This window comes from Uranotaenia lowii, chromosome 3 (genome assembly GCF_029784155.1).
Source record: "Uranotaenia lowii strain MFRU-FL chromosome 3, ASM2978415v1, whole genome shotgun sequence".
Lineage (NCBI taxonomy): Eukaryota > Metazoa > Arthropoda > Insecta > Diptera > Culicidae > Uranotaenia > Uranotaenia lowii.
This window is the reverse complement of record NC_073693.1, coordinates 206392216-206410335: the sequence shown is the minus strand read 5'-3', so window position 1 is coordinate 206410335 and position 18120 is coordinate 206392216. Positions and strand designations below refer to the sequence as shown.

General features: G+C 40.8%; 2 protein-coding genes across 2 annotated transcripts; both read left to right on the top strand.

Moving 5' to 3' along the window:
* Positions 1–909: 909 nt before the first annotated feature.
* On the top strand, positions 910–2109 carry LOC129752335 (1,5-anhydro-D-fructose reductase-like). Its single transcript, XM_055748123.1, has 3 exons — positions 910–1047; positions 1103–1270; positions 1335–2109. Exons 1-3 carry the CDS (start codon positions 955–957, stop codon positions 2025–2027), a joined length of 954 nt encoding a protein of 317 aa, XP_055604098.1. The 5' UTR covers positions 910–954; the 3' UTR covers positions 2028–2109.
* A 1066-nt stretch (positions 2110–3175) lies between these two features.
* Positions 3176–16829, top strand: LOC129753024 (uncharacterized protein K02A2.6-like). Its single transcript, XM_055748817.1, has 3 exons — positions 3176–4460; positions 4506–7440; positions 16805–16829. Exons 1-3 carry the CDS (start codon positions 3176–3178, stop codon positions 16827–16829), a joined length of 4245 nt encoding a protein of 1414 aa, XP_055604792.1.
* Positions 16830–18120: the final 1291 nt, after the last annotated feature.

The following is an 18120-nucleotide window of genomic DNA, read 5'->3' as shown; positions in this document are numbered from 1 at the left end:
CCTCACTGCCTACAGTCCTCTAGGGCGTCCAAATTACTACGAAAAAGATCCCATCAATACTCCCAAGCCAGCCTTGGATGATCCTCGTGTTCTGGCAATAGGTAAAAAGTACAACAAAACACCAGGTCAAATCATTCTTAGATATCTGGTGGAAATCGGCACGATTCCGGTTCCCAAGTCGGCGAATCCTGAACGCCTTCGTCAGAATATAGACATTTTCGATTTCAAACTTACGGGAGAGGAGATTGAGGTGATGGATTCCTTCAACAGAGGAATCCGGGCGGTGCCTTTTGCACTGTGTGCTTCACACAAGTATTATCCTTTTAACATCGAGTTTTGAGAAAAATTATAGAACATATATTTCTTGAAATAAACAAGTTGTCTCAAAATGATTTCCCCTTTCTATGAATTTCAATTCTTACTAAGTGTAATGAATATTACACCTTAAAAAAATCATAACTAGTTTTTAAGGGTCTGACTCCGTTTGCCTTGCTTTGCTCTGCAGTACGCGTCGCGTGTCCATTATTGGTTTTGTGAGTTTTTGTTTACAGTTTACAGATAGTGTTTCCATCGTTTGTATAATTCTCTTAAACAAATTACCACTTATAAAATAATATCCACGCACCAATACGGCAACATTCCATTTAAAAACGCATGATTGAGGAGAGGTCCACGCCTACTCTCTGTATGCATGAAAATACTTCGACTGACTTTTAAAGCAATTCAATTAAACTCAACCGAGTACATTTGTAGCCACTGGATTGCGCCTACTAGAGCTCTCGAAAGAGCAACACGTGATCTGACATATAGCATTGATATCATCATTTGCTATTCATACTATTTACAATCGTCTAAGGAGAGTTTCCACCCGGCAAACCATTATTATAATGCTGGCATCGTTGGTGCAGTCAGTACGTTTTTGAATTCCATTTAGTAGAATACATTCTCTGGTGCATGCAGCAAAACAGTAGCATGGATAAAATAGCGCCTACAGTGACGTTAAATAACGGTAAACAAATGCCAATTCTTGGTCTCGGAACTTGGATGGTAAGTTAGAGCTTTGCTTTTTAGAAATATTGCTAATCAATTGGATTCACAAAAGCTCCGAGGAGGCGAAGCTGTAGAGACGATCAAATTCGCTATCGACGCAGGCTACCGCCATTTCGATACGGCTTGCTATTACCGCAATGAAGTTGAAGTTGGACAAGCAATTCGAGCGAAAATAGCCGAAGGTGTCATCCGACGTGAGGACGTCTTCGTAACTACCAAAGTAATGCAGAAATCTCAAAAGGCTTAACACAAACTTACTTACGACAGAAACGTTTAACTTACAGCTCTTAAACAGCCACCACAATCCCGCACACGTTGAAGAAGCCTTCCAGCGATCTTACGATAAACTTAACATCGGGTACATCGATTTGTACCTCATGCATTCGCCGTTCAATTTCGAATTTCAATCATGGGAACCCCAAGACCTGGATGCCAATCCGAAATTAGCCTCCGTCGATTTCGTGGACACTTGGCGTGCTATGGAAAAACTGCTACAAACCGGAAAAGTTCGTAGCCTTGGGGTTTCCAACTTCAACAGCGAACAGCTCACGCGTATTGTGAACGAGTGTCAAGTGAAGCCAGTCACTAATCAGGTTGAATGCAATCCTGCTATCAACCAACGACGGCTTACGGCGTTCTGTAAGGATCTAAATGTCACCGTAACTGCGTACACTCCTTTTGGGCAGCTGAATGACGCTAAGGAAAATGCAATTAATGATCCGCGTGTAGCAGAAATAGCTAGCAAATACAGCAAAACTCCCACACAAATTGTGCTCCGATACCTCGTCGAGCTTGGAACGATTCCCATACCGAAATCTGCTAATCCGAAGCGAATTCGAGAGAATCTGGAGATTTTCGACTTTCGTCTTACCGAAGCGGAGATTCAGCTGATGGACAGCTTCAACACAGGGGTTCGCGTTTGGCCTTTTACGTTCTGTGTTTCCAGCAAATATTACCCATTTAATATTGAATTTTGAGCTCTAAATGTTGCGTTTTGAATATTAGGAACCCTTAATAAAACATGAAAGCACTTTGAATGAAACAATTTTTTCTCATTTTAACCCTTATCCGTCCCAGAAATGTTTACCCATTACAGTCCCTGAAGAGTCAATTTGACATTCTTGCTGAAACATTATTTTACCATATTTTTGTAAAGTATCGCAGCGTTTTTGTCGGCACCACTAGAATCGGTATGAAATTGGCTTTCCGGTGAATATAAATTAATTTGTTTTTTTTTTTTTTGTACGGGATTTTCCTCTGGGATCCTCTGGGATGATTCTGTTGGATCCCTCGTTCATCAACGTAACACCTGGCTCTCCCGGTTGACAACCGTCAGCCTGACAGATGCCGCATCTCCGTAACGGTGATGAACGGAAACCACGAAACGTCATCAGAACTTCCATTCTTATTATATTCATGTGCGATTACCAGTTTACACGTTATTGTACAAGTCCATTTTAAAGTCAATATACAACCTTATACCGTATTTTTTTTCACCTGGAGGCAAACTAGAGGCAACCTAGGTTCGCTCTAACTGCTGTCATCGTGCTCATTTATTGCTCGAGAGGCAACCTAGGTTCGCTCGAAAAAGGGACGGAGTCGCCCTGAGAAAAAAGTCAGTTTTGCGAGAAGTTCACCAATACTCTCAACGTTGTTGTCAAAATATTAAACAGCTGTTTTTGGCTGAAACAAAACAGTTGAAATAATGAACGGGCAAATGATTATTGCCGCGATTTTGAACCTCTCAGCCAAGCAAAATCGTACTATCTGCAGTCCAGTGCAATCCGGACACGAAAAACGGCAATCCGGATGTGAAGAACCGAATGAAGAAATCCAGAAGGGAGAACAAAATGACAGCTGCATGTAAACATTGCGCTCGTTCTCACGCACACCTACGTATGGAATAACTCGAAACCCGAAACCTGCTTTTTTATTCTGACGGTTTCAGAGCCAAATCCGGAATCAAAAAAAAATACGCCATTATTTTAAACTGTAATTCCGCGTCTTTTATTCGTATACAACCGGTATCGCAACAGTAGCGACGAGGCCGGAGCGAGCGCGTACATAAAGCGCGCGTTTTTATCAAAAACAGTTCGCCAAATTTGGTTAGCAAAAAAACCACGTTATGCCAGACACCAACAAAGATGCGGCTGCAGCAGGTGCAGGAGCACAGGTACCACTACCACAGAACTTCTCGGAAGCATTTCTGCGACTCCTGACCAATCAGCAAGCCCTCATGACACGGATGTCGGAGCAGTTGGCCTCTACACAGCAGGCCATCAAGAGTTTGTCCAGGGACGAAACCGTGCTAGACTCTTTATCGAGCAACATGGCGGAGTTCGCCTACGATAAGGTCAGTGGACACACCTTTGACGCATGGTTTTCCCGCTACAGTGACCTGTTTGAACGCGACGCAACCAAGCTGGACGATGCGGCGAAAGTGCGGCTCCTCCTAAGAAAATTGAGCCCACCAGACCACGAACGCTACCATAGCTTCATTCTTCCCAGGACGTCACGGGACTTCACGTTCGATGAGACAGTAAGCAAACTCAAAGCACTTTTCGGTGCTACTGTCTCAACTTTCCGTCGGCGTTATAACTGTTTCCAGACAACGAAAGACCCTGGAGAAGATTACCTGGCCTATTCATGCAGGGTCAACAAGGCATGCGTCGATTTTAAACTCTCCGAGCTAACCGAGGAGCAGTTTAAATGTCTTACCTTCGTCTGTGGTCTAAAGTCAAATCAGGATGCGGAAATTAGGATGCGGTTGATCAACAAGCTCAACGAATCTGCCGACCTCACCCTGGAGCAGGTCGTAGAGCAATGCAACAGTTTGGTAAACCTGAAGCAGGATACGGTACTGGTGGAGTCGACATCCTCGGTGGTGAATATGGTGACCAGACCGCCAAAGGCTAAGCAACCGTTTCACCAATCCAGAAGCAGCAGTCCACACCGTGAGCAACCAAAAACTCCCTGTTGGTCGTGCGGTGGGATGCACTTCAATAAAGACTGTCGGTTCCATGATCACAAGTGCCAGTCTTGCGGCAAAGTTGGTCACCGTGAAGGCTATTGCGCTTGTTTCTCTAAGTCCACGCAACACAACAAGAGCAACAGCGGTGCGAAGAACACGAGGAAAGAGAAAAAGCGCAAAACATCAACAAAAACACTGGCCGTACACAAAGTTGGAGCTGGAAGAAAATTTGTGGATGTAAACATCAACAACGTCCCTCTTCGACTGCAACTGGACACCGGGTCGGATATTTCGATCCTATCGCATCGATCTTGGGTCAAACTAGGAAAACCCAAACTGTGTTCAGCAAGATGTCGGGCCAAAACAGCTTCTGGCGAGCCGCTAGATCTCACGGCGGAACTGCAGTGCCAAATCACCATCAACGGCTGCACAAAAAGCGGTAAGTGCTTCACAGCATATCCTAACGTTGATCTCGACATTTTAGGGATTGACTGGCTGGAATTGTTTAATTTGTGGGACCGCCCAATCAGTGCCCTATGCAACAAAGTTGACGCTCTATCTACGCCAAGTGTGTCGGCTTTGCAAGCACGGTTCCCCGAAGTGTTTACCTCCGTAATGGGCCTCTGCAACAAATCGCCTGTTCGGTTGGTACTCAAAGGCAATCCCAAACCGATCTTTCGCCCGAAACGACCAGTTGCGTACAGCATGGAGGCATTGGTGGAAGACGAGCTCCATCGCCTGCAGGAGCTAGAAATCATCAAGCCGGTAAACTTTTCTGATTGGGCCGCTCCTATCGTGGTGGTCCGGAAGCCGAACGGATCCGTACGGATATGCGCCGATTTTTCGACTGGCTTGAACGATGTTCTCGAGCCAAACCAATATCCACTGCCCTTACCCGAGGATATTTTTGCTCGGATGTCCGGATGTCGATTCTACAGTCATATCGACTTATCCGATGCCTACCTTCAGGTGTTGGTGGATGAGGATAGTCAACCACTGCTAACTATAAACACCCACAAAGGCCTATTTCAATTCACCAGACTTTTACCGGGAATCAAGGCGGCCCCCGGTGCATTTCAACAGCTGATCGACACTATGCTAGCCGATCTTCGTTACGCTATCGGCTACTTAGACGACATCTTAGTGGGTGGCCGAACTGAGCAGGAACTCCAAACCAACGTTGATCTGGTCCTCCAGCGGATGAAAAGTTTTGGATTCACGGTCCGCATAGAAAAATGCTCTTTCTTCATGCGGGAAGTGAAATATCTCGGCCAGATTCTGGATGGCAACGGCATACGCCCAGATCCAGACAAGATAGCACCCATCGTGAACATGCCGCCCCCACACGACGTCCCAACACTGCGTTCGTACCTGGGCGCGGTAAACTATTACGGCAAATACGTCAAAGAAATGCGCCAACTTCGACATCCGATGGACCAGTTGCTGAAAAGTGGCACCAAGTTTGTTTGGTCGAAAGCATGTCAGGCTTCTTTCGATCGATTTCGTGAGATTCTAAAATCACCGCTTTTGTTGACGCATTACAACCCCAAGTTGGAACTCATCGTGTCGGCAGATGCTTCGAACGTTGGAATTGGAGGCCGAATTGCCCATCGTTTCCCTGACGGCACTATCAGAGCTATTTGCCACGTATCCCGCAGTCTGACTGCGGCTGAAAGTAACTACAGCCAGATAGAAAAGGAAGGATTGTCCTTGGTGTTCGCGGTGACTCGATTCCACCGCATGGTTTTTGGTCGACGGTTCATTCTTGAAACCGATCATAAACCCTTATTATCGATCTTCGGTTCCCGGAAAGGCATTCCCGTCTATACAGCCAACCGGCTACAAAGATGGGCCTTAACGTTGCTGCTGTACGATTTTGAAATCCGTTACATTTCTACGGATTCTTTTGGTCACGCTGATGTTTTATCACGCCTAATCAACCGGCATGTTCGGCCAGAAGAAGATTTCGTCGTTGCTTCCCTGGAACTGGAGCACATCGTCAGGAGTGTCATGAACCAAACGCTTTCTGCTTTACCCTTATCATTCAAGGCGGTGAAGACAGAAACCCACAACGATGACATTCTTCAACAAATTACTCGTTTCGTCGATTCTGGATGGCCCTCCAAACAGTCGACTATCGTCAACAGTGACATCCAGAAATTTTATCAGCGACGCGATGGTCTTTCCATGGTTGCTGGTTGCCTAATGTATGGTGAACGGCTAGTAATCCCCGCCAAATTCCAAAAGCAAGTGTTGCAGCAGCTGCACAAAGGGCATCCAGGAATCGAGCGAATGCGGTCCATCGCTCGCCAGTACGTCTACTGGCCTCTAATCGACGAAGATATCTCCAAGCTTGTACGGGCCTGCAGCGAATGTGCCAGTGTCGCCAAAACGGAACGCAAAGTCAACCTTGAATCCTGGCCGACACCAGAAAAACCTTGGCAGCGGGTGCATGTGGACTATGCCGGTCCCCTAGATGGTAACTACTATCTGATTATCGTCGATTCGTTCTCCAAGTGGCCAGAAGTTATCCGCACGCAAGCTATTACATCCAGTGCTACCATGCGAATGCTTCGAGGAGTTTTCGCAAGATTTGGAGCGCCAGAAACATTGGTCTCAGACAATGGCACCCAGTTCACCAGCGAGCAGTTCCAACGATTTTGCGAAACGAATTCCATCACGCATCTGAGAACTGCACCGTTTCATCCCCAATCGAACGGCCTTGCTGAAAGGTTCGTCGATACTTTCAAGAGGTCCCTCAAGAAAATCAGCGCAGGGGGAGAAGCCTTAGACGAAGCCATCGACACATTTTTGCTCTGCTATCGGTCGACACCCTGTCGCAGCGCACCTGATGGGAAATCTCCGGCAGAAGTCCTTCTAGGTAGACCGATCCGAACATCACTGGACCTCTTGCGCCCTCCATCAGCTGTTTTCCCGAACGAAAGTGGCCAAGACGAGCAATTCAACCGGAAACACGGAGCCAAGCCGAGAAATTATGTACCACAAGACCTCGTTTGGGCTAAAGTATTCCGGAACAACAAATACTCTTGGGAACCGGGCCGTGTTCTCGAGCGTATAGGAAAGGTGATGTACAACATTTGGTTGCCAGGCCTAGCTATTTTGATCCGTTCCCATTGCAACCAACTACGTATCAGGCATGAAGCGGAAGGCCAGCAATCAACTTCTTCTGAATCCCAACTACCGCAAGTCCCTCTGAACATTCTGCTAGATAGCTGGGGACTTGGTAACAGCAATCCTTCATCGGAACACGTCGCGGCATCAACTTGGAGTCTGCCACAAGAACTCCTGACGGATTTGCAGCCGCAGCCTCCGCCACGCCGCCACCGTTCTACCCTTAGACGTGATCAACCAACGGTTTCTCTTCGCACATCTTCGCGAGCTCGAAGGCAGCCTGTGAGGTACGAGCCGTATCATCTTATATATAAAAATGGAGGCGTTTTCTTTGTGATAACATCACGTATGAATGGTCGGTCGGAATGAAGTGAAATTTGGTATCCGAGGGTTTTTTGGGTCAGAGATGGTTTGTATAATAGTTTCAAGAATCTCACTTTTTATGAAAGGGGGGTCCCCATACAAAATTATCTCTTCACATCTTCTCTTATATATAAAAATGGAGGCGTTTTCTTTGTGATAACATCACGTATGAATGGTCGGTCGGAATGAAGTGAAATTTGGTATCCGAGGGTTTTTTGGGTCAGAGATGGTTTGTATAATAGTTTCAAGAATCTCACTTTTTATGAAAGGGGGGTCCCCATACAAAATTATCTCTTCACATCTTCTTATATATAAAAACTAGCTGACCCGGTAAACTTCGTTTTACCTTCTAAAGTATAAATCGTAATAAATGTTTAATTTCATCTACACGTCCTTAACTGCATCGTGCTCGCGAATAGATTCTTATGGAAATCGTAACAAATAAAGTTTAATTTGTATTGGGACCCCCTATCATCAAAAGTGAGATTCTTGAAACTATTATACAAACCATCTCTGACCCAAAAAACCCTCGGATACCAAATTTCACTTCATTCCGACCGACCATTCATACGTGATGTTATCACAAAGAAAACGCCTCCATTTTTATATATAAGATGTGAAGAAGAGATAACTTTGTATGGGGACCCCCGTTTCATAAAAAGTGAGATTCTTGAAACTATTATACAAACCATCTCTGACCCAAAAAACCCTCGGATACCAAATTTCACTTCATTCCGACCGACCATTCATACGTGATGTTATCACAAAGAAAACGCCTCCATTTTTATATATAAGAAGATGTGAAGAGATAATTTTGTATGGGGACCCCCCTTTCATGAAAAGTGAGATTCTTGAAACTATTATACAAACCATCTCTGACAAAAAAAACCCTCGGATACCAAATTTCACTTCATTCCGACCGACCATTCATACGTGATGTTATCACAAAGAAAACGCCTCCATTTTTATATATAAGATGTGAAGAAGAGATAACTTTGTATGGGGACCCCCCTTTCATAAAAAGTGAGATTCTTGAAACTATTATACAAACCATCTCTGACCCAAAAAACCCTCGGATACCAAATTTCACTTCATTCCGACCGACCATTCATACGTGATGTTATCACAAAGAAAACGCCTCCATTTTTATATATAAGAAGATGTGAAGAGATAATTTTGTATGGGGACCCCCCTTTCATAAAAAGTGAGATTCTTGAAACTATTATACAAACCATCTCTGACCCAAAAAACCCTCGGATACCAAATTTCACTTCATTCCGACCGACCATTCATACGTGATGTTATCACAAAGAAAACGCCTCCATTTTTATATATAAGATGTGAAGAAGAGATAACTTTGTATGGGGACCCCCCTTTCATAAAAAGTGAGATTCTTGAAACTATTATACAAACCATCTCTGACCCAAAAAACCCTCGGATACCAAATTTCACTTCATTCCGACCGACCATTCATACGTGATGTTATCACAAAGAAAACGCCTCCATTTTTATATATAAGAAGATGTGAAGAGATAATTTTGTATGGGGACCCCCCTTTCATAAAAAGTGAGATTCTTGAAACTATTATACAAACCATCTCTGACCCAAAAAACCCTCGGATACCAAATTTCACTTCATTCCGACCGACCATTCATACGTGATGTTATCACAAAGAAAACGCCTCCATTTTTATATATAAGAAGATGTGAAGAGATAATTTTGTATGGGGACCCCCCTTTCATAAAAAGTGAGATTCTTGAAACTATTATACAAACCATCTCTGACCCAAAAAACCCTCGGATACCAAATTTCACTTCATTCCGACCGACCATTCATACGTGATGTTATCACAAAGAAAACGCCTCCATTTTTATATATAAGATGTGAAGAAGAGATAACTTTGTATGGGGACCCCCTTTCATAAAAAGTGAGATTCTTGAAACTATTATACAAACCATCTCTGACCCAAAAAACCCTCGGATACCAAATTTCACTTCATTCCGACCGACCATTCATACGTGATGTTATCACAAAGAAAACGCCTCCATTTTTATATATAAGATGGAGGCGTTTTCTTTGTGATAACATCACGTATGAATGGTCGGTCGGAATGAAGTGAAATTTGGTATCCGAGGGTTTTTTGGGTCAGAGATGGTTTGTATAATAGTTTCAAGAATCTCACTTTTTATGAAAGGGGGGTCCCCATACAAAATTATCTCTTCACATCTTCTTATATATAAAAATGGAGGCGTTTTCTTTGTGATAACATCACGTATGAATGGTCGGTCGGAATGAAGTGAAATTTGGTATCCGAGGGTTTTTTGGGTCAGAGATGGTTTGTATAATAGTTTCAAGAATCTCACTTTTTATGAAAGGGGGGTCCCCATACAAAGTTATCTCTTCTTCACATCTTATATATAAAAATGGAGGCGTTTTCTTTGTGATAACATCACGTATGAATGGTCGGTCGGAATGAAGTGAAATTTGGTATCCGAGGGTTTTTTGGGTCAGAGATGGTTTGTATAATAGTTTCAAGAATCTCACTTTTTATGAAAGGGGGGTCCCCATACAAAATTATCTCTTCACATCTTCTTATATATAAAAATGGAGGCGTTTTCTTTGTGATAACATCACGTATGAATGGTCGGTCGGAATGAAGTGAAATTTGGTATCCGAGGGTTTTTTGGGTCAGAGATGGTTTGTATAATAGTTTCAAGAATCTCACTTTTTATGAAAGGGGGGTCCCCATACAAAGTTATCTCTTCTTCACATCTTATATATAAAAATGGAGGCGTTTTCTTTGTGATAACATCACGTATGAATGGTCGGTCGGAATGAAGTGAAATTTGGTATCCGAGGGTTTTTTTTTGTCAGAGATGGTTTGTATAATAGTTTCAAGAATCTCACTTTTCATGAAAGGGGGGTCCCCATACAAAATTATCTCTTCACATCTTCTTATATATAAAAATGGAGGCGTTTTCTTTGTGATAACATCACGTATGAATGGTCGGTCGGAATGAAGTGAAATTTGGTATCCGAGGGTTTTTTGGGTCAGAGATGGTTTGTATAATAGTTTCAAGAATCTCACTTTTTATGAAACGGGGGTCCCCATACAAAGTTATCTCTTCTTCACATCTTATATATAAAAATGGAGGCGTTTTCTTTGTGATAACATCACGTATGAATGGTCGGTCGGAATGAAGTGAAATTTGGTATCCGAGGGTTTTTTGGGTCAGAGATGGTTTGTATAATAGTTTCAAGAATCTCACTTTTGATGATAGGGGGTCCCAATACAAATTAAACTTTATTTGTTACGATTTCCATAAGAATCTATTCGCGAGCACGATGCAGTTAAGGACGTGTAGATGAAATTAAACATTTATTACGATTTATACTTTAGAAGGTAAAACGAAGTTTACCGGGTCAGCTAGTCTTATATATAAAAATGGAGGCGTTTTCTTTGTGATAACATCACGTATGAATGGTCGGTCGGAATGAAGTGAAATTTGGTATCCGAGGGTTTTTTGGGTCAGAGATGGTTTGTATAATAGTTTCAAGAATCTCACTTTTCATGAAAGGGGGATCCCCATACAAAATTATCTCTTCACATCTTCTTATATATAAAAATGGAGGCGTTTTCTTTGTGATAACATCACGTATGAATGGTCGGTCGGAATGAAGTGAAATTTGGTATCCGAGGGTTTTTTGGGTCAGAGATGGTTTGTATAATAGTTTCAAGAATCTCACTTTTTATGAAAGGGGGTCCCCATACAAAGTTATCTCTTCTTCACATCTTATATATAAAAATGGAGGCGTTTTCTTTGTGATAACATCACGTATGAATGGTCGGTCGGAATGAAGTGAAATTTGGTATCCGAGGGTTTTTTGGGTCAGAGATGGTTTGTATAATAGTTTCAAGAATCTCACTTTTTATGAAAGGGGGGTCCCCATACAAAATTATCTCTTCACATCTTCTTATATATAAAAATGGAGGCGTTTTCTTTGTGATAACATCACGTATGAATGGTCGGTCGGAATGAAGTGAAATTTGGTATCCGAGGGTTTTTTGGGTCAGAGATGGTTTGTATAATAGTTTCAAGAATCTCACTTTTTATGAAAGGGGGGTCCCCATACAAAATTATCTCTTCACATCTTCTTATATATAAAAATGGAGGCGTTTTCTTTGTGATAACATCACGTATGAATGGTCGGTCGGAATGAAGTGAAATTTGGTATCCGAGGGTTTTTTGGGTCAGAGATGGTTTGTATAATAGTTTCAAGAATCTCACTTTTTATGAAAGGGGGGTCCCCATACAAAGTTATCTCTTCTTCACATCTTATATATAAAAATGGAGGCGTTTTCTTTGTGATAACATCACGTATGAATGGTCGGTCGGAATGAAGTGAAATTTGGTATCCGAGGGTTTTTTGGGTCAGAGATGGTTTGTATAATAGTTTCAAGAATCTCACTTTTTATGAAAGGGGGGTCCCCATACAAAATTATCTCTTCACATCTTCTCTTATATATAAAAATGGAGGCGTTTTCTTTGTGATAACATCACGTATGAATGGTCGGTCGGAATGAAGTGAAATTTGGTATCCGAGGGTTTTTTGGGTCAGAGATGGTTTGTATAATAGTTTCAAGAATCTCACTTTTTATGAAAGGGGGGTCCCCATACAAAGTTATCTCTTCTTCACATCTTATATATAAAAATGGAGGCGTTTTCTTTGTGATAACATCACGTATGAATGGTCGGTCGGAATGAAGTGAAATTTGGTATCCGAGGGTTTTTTTTGTCAGAGATGGTTTGTATAATAGTTTCAAGAATCTCACTTTTCATGAAAGGGGGGTCCCCATACAAAATTATCTCTTCACATCTTCTTATATATAAAAATGGAGGCGTTTTCTTTGTGATAACATCACGTATGAATGGTCGGTCGGAATGAAGTGAAATTTGGTATCCGAGGGTTTTTTGGGTCAGAGATGGTTTGTATAATAGTTTCAAGAATCTCACTTTTTATGAAACGGGGGTCCCCATACAAAGTTATCTCTTCTTCACATCTTATATATAAAAATGGAGGCGTTTTCTTTGTGATAACATCACGTATGAATGGTCGGTCGGAATGAAGTGAAATTTGGTATCCGAGGGTTTTTTGGGTCAGAGATGGTTTGTATAATAGTTTCAAGAATCTCACTTTTGATGATAGGGGGTCCCAATACAAATTAAACTTTATTTGTTACGATTTCCATAAGAATCTATTCGCGAGCACGATGCAGTTAAGGACGTGTAGATGAAATTAAACATTTATTACGATTTATACTTTAGAAGGTAAAACGAAGTTTACCGGGTCAGCTAGTCTTATATATAAAAATGGAGGCGTTTTCTTTGTGATAACATCACGTATGAATGGTCGGTCGGAATGAAGTGAAATTTGGTATCCGAGGGTTTTTTGGGTCAGAGATGGTTTGTATAATAGTTTCAAGAATCTCACTTTTTATGAAACGGGGGTCCCCATACAAAGTTATCTCTTCTTCACATCTTATATATAAAAATGGAGGCGTTTTCTTTGTGATAACATCACGTATGAATGGTCGGTCGGAATGAAGTGAAATTTGGTATCCGAGGGTTTTTTGGGTCAGAGATGGTTTGTATAATAGTTTCAAGAATCTCACTTTTTATGAAAGGGGGGTCCCCATACAAAGTTATCTCTTCTTCACATCTTATATATAAAAATGGAGGCGTTTTCTTTGTGATAACATCACGTATGAATGGTCGGTCGGAATGAAGTGAAATTTGGTATCCGAGGGTTTTTTGGGTCAGAGATGGTTTGTATAATAGTTTCAAGAATCTCACTTTTTATGAAAGGGGGGTCCCCATACAAAATTATCTCTTCACATCTTCTCTTATATATAAAAATGGAGGCGTTTTCTTTGTGATAACATCACGTATGAATGGTCGGTCGGAATGAAGTGAAATTTGGTATCCGAGGGTTTTTTGGGTCAGAGATGGTTTGTATAATAGTTTCAAGAATCTCACTTTTTATGAAAGGGGGGTCCCCATACAAAATTATCTCTTCACATCTTCTTATATATAAAAACTAGCTGACCCGGTAAACTTCGTTTTACCTTCTAAAGTATAAATCGTAATAAATGTTTAATTTCATCTACACGTCCTTAACTGCATCGTGCTCGCGAATAGATTCTTATGGAAATCGTAACAAATAAAGTTTAATTTGTATTGGGACCCCCTATCATCAAAAGTGAGATTCTTGAAACTATTATACAAACCATCTCTGACCCAAAAAACCCTCGGATACCAAATTTCACTTCATTCCGACCGACCATTCATACGTGATGTTATCACAAAGAAAACGCCTCCATTTTTATATATAAGATGTGAAGAAGAGATAACTTTGTATGGGGACCCCCGTTTCATAAAAAGTGAGATTCTTGAAACTATTATACAAACCATCTCTGACCCAAAAAACCCTCGGATACCAAATTTCACTTCATTCCGACCGACCATTCATACGTGATGTTATCACAAAGAAAACGCCTCCATTTTTATATATAAGAAGATGTGAAGAGATAATTTTGTATGGGGACCCCCCTTTCATGAAAAGTGAGATTCTTGAAACTATTATACAAACCATCTCTGACAAAAAAAACCCTCGGATACCAAATTTCACTTCATTCCGACCGACCATTCATACGTGATGTTATCACAAAGAAAACGCCTCCATTTTTATATATAAGATGTGAAGAAGAGATAACTTTGTATGGGGACCCCCCTTTCATAAAAAGTGAGATTCTTGAAACTATTATACAAACCATCTCTGACCCAAAAAACCCTCGGATACCAAATTTCACTTCATTCCGACCGACCATTCATACGTGATGTTATCACAAAGAAAACGCCTCCATTTTTATATATAAGAAGATGTGAAGAGATAATTTTGTATGGGGACCCCCCTTTCATAAAAAGTGAGATTCTTGAAACTATTATACAAACCATCTCTGACCCAAAAAACCCTCGGATACCAAATTTCACTTCATTCCGACCGACCATTCATACGTGATGTTATCACAAAGAAAACGCCTCCATTTTTATATATAAGATGTGAAGAAGAGATAACTTTGTATGGGGACCCCCCTTTCATAAAAAGTGAGATTCTTGAAACTATTATACAAACCATCTCTGACCCAAAAAACCCTCGGATACCAAATTTCACTTCATTCCGACCGACCATTCATACGTGATGTTATCACAAAGAAAACGCCTCCATTTTTATATATAAGAAGATGTGAAGAGATAATTTTGTATGGGGACCCCCCTTTCATAAAAAGTGAGATTCTTGAAACTATTATACAAACCATCTCTGACCCAAAAAACCCTCGGATACCAAATTTCACTTCATTCCGACCGACCATTCATACGTGATGTTATCACAAAGAAAACGCCTCCATTTTTATATATAAGAAGATGTGAAGAGATAATTTTGTATGGGGACCCCCCTTTCATAAAAAGTGAGATTCTTGAAACTATTATACAAACCATCTCTGACCCAAAAAACCCTCGGATACCAAATTTCACTTCATTCCGACCGACCATTCATACGTGATGTTATCACAAAGAAAACGCCTCCATTTTTATATATAAGATGTGAAGAAGAGATAACTTTGTATGGGGACCCCCTTTCATAAAAAGTGAGATTCTTGAAACTATTATACAAACCATCTCTGACCCAAAAAACCCTCGGATACCAAATTTCACTTCATTCCGACCGACCATTCATACGTGATGTTATCACAAAGAAAACGCCTCCATTTTTATATATAAGATGGAGGCGTTTTCTTTGTGATAACATCACGTATGAATGGTCGGTCGGAATGAAGTGAAATTTGGTATCCGAGGGTTTTTTGGGTCAGAGATGGTTTGTATAATAGTTTCAAGAATCTCACTTTTTATGAAAGGGGGGTCCCCATACAAAATTATCTCTTCACATCTTCTTATATATAAAAATGGAGGCGTTTTCTTTGTGATAACATCACGTATGAATGGTCGGTCGGAATGAAGTGAAATTTGGTATCCGAGGGTTTTTTGGGTCAGAGATGGTTTGTATAATAGTTTCAAGAATCTCACTTTTTATGAAAGGGGGGTCCCCATACAAAGTTATCTCTTCTTCACATCTTATATATAAAAATGGAGGCGTTTTCTTTGTGATAACATCACGTATGAATGGTCGGTCGGAATGAAGTGAAATTTGGTATCCGAGGGTTTTTTGGGTCAGAGATGGTTTGTATAATAGTTTCAAGAATCTCACTTTTTATGAAAGGGGGGTCCCCATACAAAATTATCTCTTCACATCTTCTTATATATAAAAATGGAGGCGTTTTCTTTGTGATAACATCACGTATGAATGGTCGGTCGGAATGAAGTGAAATTTGGTATCCGAGGGTTTTTTGGGTCAGAGATGGTTTGTATAATAGTTTCAAGAATCTCACTTTTTATGAAAGGGGGGTCCCCATACAAAGTTATCTCTTCTTCACATCTTATATATAAAAATGGAGGCGTTTTCTTTGTGATAACATCACGTATGAATGGTCGGTCGGAATGAAGTGAAATTTGGTATCCGAGGGTTTTTTTTGTCAGAGATGGTTTGTATAATAGTTTCAAGAATCTCACTTTTCATGAAAGGGGGGTCCCCATACAAAATTATCTCTTCACATCTTCTTATATATAAAAATGGAGGCGTTTTCTTTGTGATAACATCACGTATGAATGGTCGGTCGGAATGAAGTGAAATTTGGTATCCGAGGGTTTTTTGGGTCAGAGATGGTTTGTATAATAGTTTCAAGAATCTCACTTTTTATGAAACGGGGGTCCCCATACAAAGTTATCTCTTCTTCACATCTTATATATAAAAATGGAGGCGTTTTCTTTGTGATAACATCACGTATGAATGGTCGGTCGGAATGAAGTGAAATTTGGTATCCGAGGGTTTTTTGGGTCAGAGATGGTTTGTATAATAGTTTCAAGAATCTCACTTTTGATGATAGGGGGTCCCAATACAAATTAAACTTTATTTGTTACGATTTCCATAAGAATCTATTCGCGAGCACGATGCAGTTAAGGACGTGTAGATGAAATTAAACATTTATTACGATTTATACTTTAGAAGGTAAAACGAAGTTTACCGGGTCAGCTAGTCTCTACTAAAGGGGGGAGGTGTTGGATCCCTCGTTCATCAACGTAACACCTGGCTCTCCCGGTTGACAACCGTCAGCCTGACAGATGCCGCAGCTCCGTAACGGTGATGAACGGAAACCACGAAACGTCATCAGAACTTCCATTCTTATTATATTCATGTGCGATTACCAGTTTACACGTTATTGTACAAGTCCATTTTAAAGTCAATATACAACCTTATTTTAAACTGTAATTCCGCGTCTTTTATTCGTATACAACCGGTATCGCAACAGATTCAAAATTATTTGCGGAGATCTTCGTTAATATACTCAAAATCCAGTGCAAAGTTGGATAGAAAATCTTTGAAAATCTGAGAATTAGCTAATTGACGAAAGGTTCGAAAAACAGCCACCTTTGAAAATTCGTTAAAAATTCTGTGTTTCATATTTTGACAATCTTAAAACGCAAAAAAGGGCCAAATTACATCAACTTTTCAATAGTCTCTTCAAAAATTATCTGGTGTGACTTAGACAATTTTGAGAGTTCATTGATGAAAAGTGCTTTTTTACATTTTTTGTGGTCATTATATGCTAGTTTAATGGCATTGCGGTGAACGTTATAATGAAGAATTCTTATTTACAGAATTACAGATAGGAAAGAAATGACGGATAGATAAAGCAGATGCTTATTAGAAGAAAATTTATAGGTGTTGAAAATTGAGCCAAGAGCATATTTTTACGGAAAGCTTCAAAGGTGCGTTCTAGACCCTTTGTCCCGCATCAATTGAATGGCTGGGAGAAGTAATAGCGAGAGGCGCAATGACGTTCACCAATCCTTCAGGTTGGATGTATGGGTGAACGTAATTGCGCCTGGTGGAGACTTCTGGTGACTAAGCTAAAAAGGAAAAATTGGTTAAAATGTTCGTTGGAAATTTTACACAAGTTCCGTGAAATAGCTTGTACATCTGTTCTCTGTGTTTGAGTTACATTACGAGGTTTTCAAAACTATAGATTTTGTAAAAATGAGTTGAAAAGCAGGAAACATATAGCGGTTTTTTTAAGCAAGGAGTGTCAAATTGACACTCAAGGTCTGATTATGGAATTTTTTTTTCCTGGGCTTTCAGGGTGCGTCTATAAAAAAGTAATGATGCAAAATAAAGATTTCAAGAATTCATTGAGGGTCCTATTTACTTACTTACTTAATGATACCGCGCCGATCCTACGGTGCATAGGGCCGTGGTAAAAGACCTAGGCTTCGCCGCCACGAGTTTCTGGGCCTACCTCTTCTTCGATGACCTTCTGGATTCCAATCTAGCGCCTCTCTGCAAATCTCGTTTTCATCTTTTCGCAGCGTGTGCCCAATCCATCTCCACTTACGTTCCCGAATCTCGATTTCTAGCGCCCTTTGATGACA

What these genes read in the sequence shown, in the direction of transcription:
- LOC129752335 (XM_055748123.1), top strand. Translation starts at nt 955, where the DNA reads ATGCAGCAAAACAGTAGCATGGATAAAATAGCGCCTACAGTGACGTTA. An exon ending in TTGGTCTCGGAACTTGGATG is followed by an intron (nt 1,048 to 1,102) that starts GTAAGTTAGAGC and finishes GATTCACAAAAG; the next exon opens with CTCCGAGGAGGCGAAGCTGT. An exon ending in ACGTCTTCGTAACTACCAAA is followed by an intron (nt 1,271 to 1,334) that starts GTAATGCAGAAA and finishes TTTAACTTACAG; the next exon opens with CTCTTAAACAGCCACCACAA.
- LOC129753024 (XM_055748817.1), top strand. Translation starts at nt 3,176, where the DNA reads ATGCCAGACACCAACAAAGATGCGGCTGCAGCAGGTGCAGGAGCACAG. An exon ending in CAACGGCTGCACAAAAAGCG is followed by an intron (nt 4,461 to 4,505) that starts GTAAGTGCTTCA and finishes TCGACATTTTAG; the next exon opens with GGATTGACTGGCTGGAATTG. An exon ending in GCTCGAAGGCAGCCTGTGAG is followed by an intron (nt 7,441 to 16,804) that starts GTACGAGCCGTA and finishes GACAACCGTCAG; the next exon opens with CCTGACAGATGCCGCAGCTC.